General features: G+C 41.1%; 1 protein-coding gene across 4 annotated transcripts in view; it reads left to right on the top strand.

The window, feature by feature from the left end:
• Positions 1–1,124: 1,124 nt before the first annotated feature.
• The window catches only part of ICE1 (interactor of little elongation complex ELL subunit 1), a 45,008-nt gene continuing 37,591 nt past the window's right edge, over positions 1,125–8,541 (top strand). For 2 of the 4 annotated variants that reach the window (XM_048296834.1, XM_048296825.1), the window contains exons 1-6: positions 1,125–1,294; positions 2,105–2,163; positions 3,781–3,815; positions 4,266–4,284; positions 5,050–5,161; positions 6,740–6,816. In XM_048296834.1, coding sequence (XP_048152791.1) covers positions 1,211–1,294; positions 2,105–2,163; positions 3,781–3,815; positions 4,266–4,284; positions 5,050–5,161; positions 6,740–6,816 — 386 coding nt within the window. In that variant the 5' untranslated portion in view covers positions 1,125–1,210. Of the gene's footprint in view, positions 1,295–2,104; positions 2,164–2,737; positions 2,804–3,780; positions 3,816–4,258; positions 4,285–5,049; positions 5,162–6,739; positions 6,817–8,541 lie in introns of those variants that run through there. The other 2 variants (XM_048296844.1, XM_048296852.1) reach the window with 2 other exon arrangements.

Raw genomic sequence — 8,541 nt, 5'->3', positions numbered from 1 at the left:
TAGCAGCAGCTATGTATGCCCTTGTCTAGATGGCAGCTCTAGCTTGCCAGCACAGCAGCAGACAGAAGGCAGAGAGGGCGATTCACCTCTGAGAGATAACACAGAGAAATAACACATTTTCAGTTCTCCTGAAGTTCCTAGATAAAGCTTAAAGGCTAACTAGGAAAAAAGAAAAGAAAAAAAAAAGATAAAAAAATATAAAAGTATGCACAGGATGATAAATGTGGCTGGAACCAGTGGATAAATAGATAATGAGGAATATAGTGGGATTTTTTGGCAGTTATGTAACAAGAAGCAACAGCGCATGCCCAAAAATAGTTCAAGGGAAGGTCATCTGTAATACTGGGACACTCAGTGAGTACGACTATCAGAAACCCCTTTAGACGACCTTCTAGGACCATAAAAGGACTTCCAACAGGAGGCGGACGCATGCAAATTAGTTTTACAACAGTGATGTTTATGTATTAGCTAAGCAGTACGTTGTAATGAATATGTATGCTCATGACGGAATAAATGCCCTGTTGTAGTTTCATGACACACATTCGATCAGAGGATATATCCTCCCAAGGTGTCCAGCGCTGTAATAAAGAATGCCTACTTTCTAATACTTTTAATTATGTTGTTTTCCGGCCGATTTCGGAATCATCTCAGGCTCGTCGCGGATCACCGAGACCAGTGTTCGGCGACTCCGGCTCCAGTGGAGCTCGGCTCGGCTTGGCCTGGCCCGGCCTGTCCCCGGGGCCGCACTGCCACTGAGCAGCTGCACCTGTGCCAGGCCGGGTTCCGGGCCGCCCGGTGCGGGCAGGCCGCACCTTTCCCCGCCGCGCCGCCATAGCGGCGGCTCCGTCCCGCCTCTCGCGTCAGGTGAAACAAGCGGCCCTATCCCGCGCCTGCGCCAGGACCGCAGCAGTTCCCTTACCAGAAGTGCCCGCACCCAAAAGAAGATAAAATAATAGTACTGGTAGAAGGACGTGCAGAGGTGGTGCCTTTCAGAGGGCTAAGTCGCTGTTTACCGGTTGCTTTCAACGCTCAGTTTCTGCAGAGAGCACTTTTTGCTCTCTTTTTTGCTGTTACTAGTCAGGCAGCGGTGGTCATCATTCCTGAGGAGGCAAAGGCGAGCTGGGTCCTTGTTTAGGCGGTGGCGCGGTATGTGACGCACTGGAGCGGCGCACACGCACCGCTCTCGGGGCCGGACGGAGGCGTGGGCACGATGATGCCCGGGGAGACGCCGCCGCTCGCGGCCGGGACTGCGGCCGCCGGCGGGGCCTGCGCCAACTGCGGTGTTCTCCAGCAGGTAGGCACGGACCACTGTCCCTATGTCTCTGGAGTGGTGTTTTTGCTCGCGGAGGAGGTAGTGGCTCAGCGTCGGGCAGCTGGCGGCTAGGAAGTGTCGGGTACCACAGTCACCACTCCCGGCGCGTCGAGAACGCGGATAGCGTGCGTGGCAAACGGGCTCTGTAAAAGTAGCAGCAGTGTCGAGCTTTAACCAGGCTAAGTGTGGAAAAGTAGTTCGTGTCTTTGCGATGTGCCTAGTGGGATCTGTCAGGGAATTTCTAGTCCTATCCGTTCGGCTTGGCTTCAGTGCAGTGTAAGGACTTACGATTTACTTCCTTGAGGGCTCTTAAGCGAGCGTGTATTTTTATACTATTACGCTTTGGGTAATACTTGTTTTTCCTTTAAATGAAGAGAAGGTCCTGTTGAGAGTTCACGGGGCACACTTAGAATGAGTATGGATAAGAAACTGGAAAATCTGTAGATTGAAGTGAGCTAATGTTTATTGCTGATATTCTGCTAAAGGTTAGTTGGATTTTGAGGGGAAAAGTTATAGGGATTTAGTATGGAATCTACTGCAAAGGCAAAGTGTGAAGGGCTTTTGTAGTAAGGCTACATTTAAATATGCATACTTTCTTGTGGAGCCTGCATTCTCCATGTGTATTTAAATGAATGTACTTTTGGTGATTTAGTAACTTGTTCACCAAGAGAACTGTAAAAAAGAAGACAGATTATTGTATTTCCTGTAACATTATCAGTCAGATTAGGTGTTATTTACAGTACTGGTTTTTGGGATGTAAGTTCTTAACTGACTTGAGACTCTTCCTTACAGAATATAAATGAATATGTAGCTGCATTAATTGCACTGAAGCAAAAAATTATTGACGGAGAGTAAGTACAATTGCACACGTTTTTGTTTGTTTGGGTTTTATTGTTCTTAAGTACTTACAACAATGTGGTAAATACGACTTGTGGAATGTGGATATTTGTTAATGCACTACACTAAATGCTGCTCAAAATGAAAGTAAGTTCTTCACAAACAGATCCTAAATCTAGACTGTAAAACTTCTTTAATTTTTTCTGTAAAACATCTGTTTATAATGGCAGTAAACAGGGCTATTTGGTGTACCTATAATATTATAAGAAGTACACGCAGAAACAGTTCTTTGAAGAGATTAATTAAATTTATTTGTTTAAGGCAGTAGATCTTTGATGATATTTATTTAGTAATTTATTTATATTTATTTCATTCATTTAATTGTGCTTGCTTATTTCATTTTTCTGTAGTGAGGAATATGAGAACTAAAAGTTGAGTACAGATGCATATGAACTTTTTCAGCAGAATTCAATCTGGTCATTAAGTTCTGATATTCTGTTGGGATTAAATATCAGAATATGGAAAGTGAAGCTGAAGGTTGTTCAGAACAGTGTGATTATAAAATCCTTCTTACAGTTTGCTTTCTCTTCTGTGCTTGCTTCCAATTCTTCTCAAAACCCATCAACATATGATTGTATGGAATAATATATAAAGGTATGCTATGTATACCTTCGTACTATGGCCTAATATCCATGCTATGTCTCCTAATTGTAGTGCTTTGTTTCTTATGTACCCTTTCCTTGATATATGTCAATCTGGCTTTAATGAATCTAAATGTCAGTCCTGCATTCTATTTCCAGAGAGTATTTAAGGTAGCGCACACTGGGTCTCTTAACTAGGACCCTTTTTTCAAAGCTCCTTTACTCTGTTGTGATTTCTTTTCTGACCTCTAAACTTTGTGTCCCTCTTCTTTCTGCCAGTGCATATATTTCTTATGGAAATTGCCTCTTCTTTAACTACTTGCAGTTCAGCCTTTTCTTGCCTTACTGGATTATTCTCAACTATTGCAATAGAAAATAATGCAGCCCTCTCTGTATTGGGGTAACTCCCATCATGTTACTCTTTCTTGTTCCTTCTTCTCTCTGTTCTTAAAAAACATAACAGCACCAAGGAAAGCTACTATTTTCTTTCCTCCATTTGAGGAAGGAAAATAGTAGCTTTCCTTGGTGGTGTCCAATGGCCCTCTTGCATCAGGGTGTCACCCTTTCTGGCTGCTAGGAGACCAACATAGGGCCTTTTGAACTATTTCTCTGACATGTGTGTTCTTTTTTAGGAAAACATCCCTTCAAGTTTGGAAACATGTTTTTTATGTATCTATATATGTGTGTGTGTATATTCTAATATATATGTATTTTATGTCCTTTATCTAAGCAATATATTTTTTAAAGCTGCAATTAGTTAATGGCTACAAATTCTTGTAATTGTTGGGGTTTTTTTCTACTTAAAGCAGTTTGATTTGAGGTGTGAATGGCTTAATGAAATAAAAGTTGTATTGACTGCTATCAGAAAATGCAAACCAATCTTACACTTTCTCTATTTATCTGTAAAGCGAAAGGAAAGATACCCTCACACATGATTGTCGAAATCAGGTGAGAAAATGAGTAATGTCTGGGTTTTTTCTTTTCCTACAGTCGTTTGCTGGCAGAGTATCAACAGAAATGCACTGATATCCTTTAGTTTTCTATTTGTGTTCTTACAGGATTAGTATACCTATAACAATTCTTATAAAAGGGCTTAAGGCTTTCTATTTAAGTTATGAGATGGTGTCTCTAATAAAGAACAAACTGGGTAGGTTTTGTAAAGAAAATAGGCCTTTGGAATTAAAACTATCCACTTAAGATCTGCCTGTTTCTGGTATATGGTTTAAAGTGGTCTATTTGAAATCTGTGTTGCTGAGAATTACTCAATCTTTTTCATGTAACAGAAGAAGCTCTGCTTATTCACTTCAAATGTATTGAAATGCACGTATTAAACACTTCGTTCTGCAAGTTTTGGGGAGGGTTTTTTGTGTTAGGAAGTCTTTACTGGATGTTTCTTTGCAAGTTGCAGTTGGATTGAAATATACTTAAGAACATTTGATAAAGTGTTTTTAATTTCTACCTTAACAAGAGATTACAGCTTCAATTTGCTGAACGGTAAGTTTGATTTCTGTTGTTTACTAGAGATGTATTACTATGTTCTCTGTGTTGTGGTTAGTTTTAGAAGTCTGATGGAGTAATAGCAACAGCCATGGGTCTAAGCTTTTAGTGTGGTATTTTTACCATGCTTCCTAGGCCATAGTTAGCAAACATATGATGAGAAGAGCAATCTGTCCTTCTTCTACCATACCTGTGTGGGATTCTTTCCTTGCCCTGTGCTAGTAATAGTCTTAAGTGACCAAGTGGAGGTGTGAAGCTCATGTTTTGGTGGTGGTTAAGTATAAACCTATTTGGGGCATCCATATTTGTGTAAGCATTTTGACTTAAGAGTTGTTGCTGTGTGCCCTTGCTTATTCTGTGATTATAGAGGAAGAGGCAGCGTATAATTTTTATGCACTCCAGCTTGCCTGCTGAAAAACACTGCAGTTGGACTCTGCTCTTATTTTACAGCGCTGTGTATGTATGCAGAGACACTTATTACCGGCACTTTGGTGTGGGCAGCAAATCTCTGTGGCACATGCCATCTGCTTGCATCTAGCTTTAGGTTCAGTGTAGTGTTTTAAAATCAGATCTTGAATTTTCTTTAAATAGGTAGAAAAATGAGAATGCTGAAACTCTTAAAGCTTTTGGGTGTCTCTCTCAGCATTTTTTCCATAGGATAAAAGCGTAATACTCAGACGCTTGATTGAAGAATCAGAATGCTGAATTTAAAAGCATCTGTGTTTTTGGCAACTTCTTTTTTAATTGCACATCTCATTTCAGAGAGATCTCTGCTCTTCGTTGCCAAGTGGAGAAGATGTTACAGAAAATTCTGCCTCTGGAAAAGTGCCAGGAGGAGTTGGGTTCCTTGAAGGCAGAGTTGGAGGAAAAAAAGGTGTGCTTGTAAGGTTTAAATAACTTGCACTTTTTCTGTTGAAGGAAATGTATCTATTTAATGCTCATCTTAATGAAGCTGACTTTAATGAGCTCCGTTGTTATTTCCAGCTCATTGGGACAGGTAGCTCTGGGTTTAGGTGAAATTAATTAAATGACTTCAGGATTCAGAGAGGCAAAAAGTTTAGGATGTTGTAGTTCTTACGATTTTTGATCAGATTATTTGGTTTTTATTTCCTCACTAAGGAAGGAAAGAAGGAGAAACATTCAGACTCCTTTGATTTTCTGCTCTGATCTTGTCAGATTATTGAATATAACTTGTACTACTGAGAAGGTACCAAGAAAGAGGGTCTGTGCAGAATACGGTTGTGCTTCTGTTATCTTTTTGAACATATGTTTTTACATTTTTAGCTTCTTGAGTTTATTCCTAATTTCTCTCCCATCGCTTAGCTGAGATTTAGTCTGTGGGAAAGAAGGTTTAGATTGTTCAAATTACCCAAATGTATGTATTTTCTAGACATTATTATTATTTCTGAAGAAAATACCCCACCTTCTTTCTTGTAGTTTTTTCATGATGGTATATTACAGCTGGTGAGGGGGTCAGCGGCTCTGACCCAGGAAGAGGTGACCGGCCCGGGGGGATGGTCCCAAAAGGAATCGCCTTCCCGAGGCCCGGTGTCTTCCCTCAGCTGCTGGCAGGAGGGCCCGTGCAGAAGCTGTCAGCTCTTTAGTGATTATCAGCTCGTGATTTCAGCTCAGCTCTGCAGGGCAGCCTCCAGGCCAAGCCAGACCAGAGAGAGAGACGAGAAGGCTCGTGTGGCTGGTTCCGCACGGAAGGTAGCTTTATTGTGGGTCCCCTCCAGCGAAGGGGAGAGCCAGGGAAGAGAACCCTCTCCCTACAGGGGCCCATAGGGCTTGCTTTTATAGGGATACAGGGGATCAGTAAAGGGCCAATGGATTACAGAGGATCTGGGATGGTCACAGGCCAATGGGTTACGAAAAAATCTGCATAGTGTCTCCCAAAGGATTGTAGGTCTGTCTTTCCTCGACGTGAAGAGTGGTTGCCTTTCCAGGGAGTCCTACTGGGCAATTGCGAAATCTCTTATCTCAGCAGAGATCCCTCCAGGGCAGGGGCTGGGCATACCCCACAACGGTATGAGACAGGATACTAACATTTGTCTTGTTGCTGTACCTAGTTTGTGTTCTGTGTTAGAATGGTTTTATAATTCCTCTTCCCTCAACAAGCATTAGTAGCTGATGTCCTGATGGCACTTTTTCAGAAAAAATAGGACTATATATGGTGTAAAATAGTAAAGCTCTTGACTTCAGCTTCAAGTACCTATCCAGCTAGGTGTTGAAGGCACGTACTCAAAAGATAGACATACAGAGATTTATGTGTTTGTTTGTTATAACTTTTGCCTTTAAAGAAGGAGGATAACCTGACTTTCCAACTTGCTTTTCTTATTGAATATATTGTTTTGGCCTGGCACTGTTTTCATTAGAATAGGTAAGGTATCTGCCATCTATTTTTTTTTTGCCCTCAGTATGGACATATTTTAACTGTGCTTTCCTTCTTCAGAGTTCTCTGAAGATTTATCGGGAGAGTCAGCTGGAGTATGTTAAAATTAAAGAAGAAATACTAAACAGTGATGCTGTGTGAGTGATGCTTCTTTTTTTCACAACCTTTCTTTGCCTCTCTTACCTCTTCCAAATTTGGTAGTGTACCTTACCTAGTTATGCTTTCCATTTCGCTAAAATTTTTTTACTTACGCCTTTGTAGAACAAGGAGTTGATGGAAGAATGATCTTGAGTTTTGTAGCAAACACTCTTGAGTGCAATGTTAGTTTTATTTATTGTCTTGTCTTGAAGTAGCTTTACATGGTTGTTTAATGAAAGTTTTTAAGAACAGGATGAAATTGAGAAAAAGCTGTAATTTCTCCAGTTTTAAGTGGTTCTTAGTCTCGGCTTATTGTTATTGCTGTCCATTTCAGTTTTGCTGTTAAGTCTCTGAGGCCAGTAGAGGAATGATACTGCCAAAGTGGTCTGTACTAAAATCAGTCCTTAAAATAATTGTTTTTAATATAACAGCTCAGCAGTTCATAGTGAACTGTCTGCCATGTTTGGAAATGAGCAGGAGGGATTTGGCACCAAAAATGCAGAAACCCTTTTTGCTGCCATAATACTGAATATTCTGAAGCTGTGCCTTGATAATTCCCAAAGTTTGTTTTTCCCAGTAAGCAGTCACTCAGAAGCTTCCTTGCCTGGATTGTATGTGTGTGTTAACTCTGAGAGCTCTTAGTGGATACTCTAATGAACTTGTCTAATTGCTCTTTAATCCTCTAATACTTTTAACCTTTAAATCACATATATCAGGGAACTGTGACTTCTCAATATTGTGTGGAAAGGTACTCATGCTCACAAAAGAGAACCAGCTAATATACAGCCAAGTGTTGGTAGTTGTGGTTATTTTTCTTCACATGCATCATTTTACATTTATGAAAACCAATAATTGCTCTCTAGTGACTTCGAATTCTAAGACCCTTCTGCTTTTGTAGTCAGCTTTTATTTTTGATGTGTTCTAGCACACATCCCAATGGGACTCCTGCTGGTGACTCCTTGCTTCCATGTAAGCTGGTTACCATTTTTAACTTTGGTGTTTCTAAGCTATTTTGGTGCTACCAGCAGGTTAAGGGAAGTGATTGGTTCCCTCTGCTCAGTACTCGTGAGGCCATGCCTTGATGTACTGTGCCCAGTTCTGGGCTTCTCTGTACAGGAGATAAGGGTGTATTGGAGAGAGTCTAATGAAGGTCCATGGAGATGATCAAGTGACTGAAGCACTTCTCAAGAGAGATACTCTGGTATCTTTACATAACTTGTGAAACATACGATTTTCACAAGCACAGCATCAGGCCATTATTAAGAGGCTTAAAAGGCCATTATTAAGAGGCCAAAAGACTGTATGAGGAGACTAGCTTTGTTGTCATTTCTTCAGCCAGACTGCACTTATTTCACATATAGGTGTACTCAATGTACTGTGAGCTTAATGGAATATTTAGCACATTGTCCTATCTAAGAGCAGCAGAGAGCAGCTACCCCATTGCTAGCTGCATCTTAAGAGGGAACTGACCACTGTGATGTGCTGGCAGTTTATTGTGTCAGCACTGATAAAATGTTTGTCCCTATCTGTCAGTCATATCCTCAAGAAGAAGGAGCCAGGGAACTGCAGGCCAGCCAGCCTCACCTTGATCCTTGGAAAGGAGATGGAGCTGGTCATGCTTGAACTCATTTTCAGGCACAAGAAAGACAAGAAGCTCCTTGGGAGCAGACAGCATGGCCTCACCAAGGGCAAGTTGCTCACCAAGGGAAAGTTGTGCTTCACTT

The sequence above is a fragment of the Corvus hawaiiensis genome, chromosome 1 (assembly GCF_020740725.1).
Source record: "Corvus hawaiiensis isolate bCorHaw1 chromosome 1, bCorHaw1.pri.cur, whole genome shotgun sequence".
In the NCBI taxonomy this organism is placed as follows: Eukaryota; Metazoa; Chordata; class Aves; order Passeriformes; family Corvidae; genus Corvus; species Corvus hawaiiensis.
The sequence above is the reverse complement of the archived record's forward strand: the minus strand, read 5'-3'. Positions and strand labels throughout refer to the sequence as shown.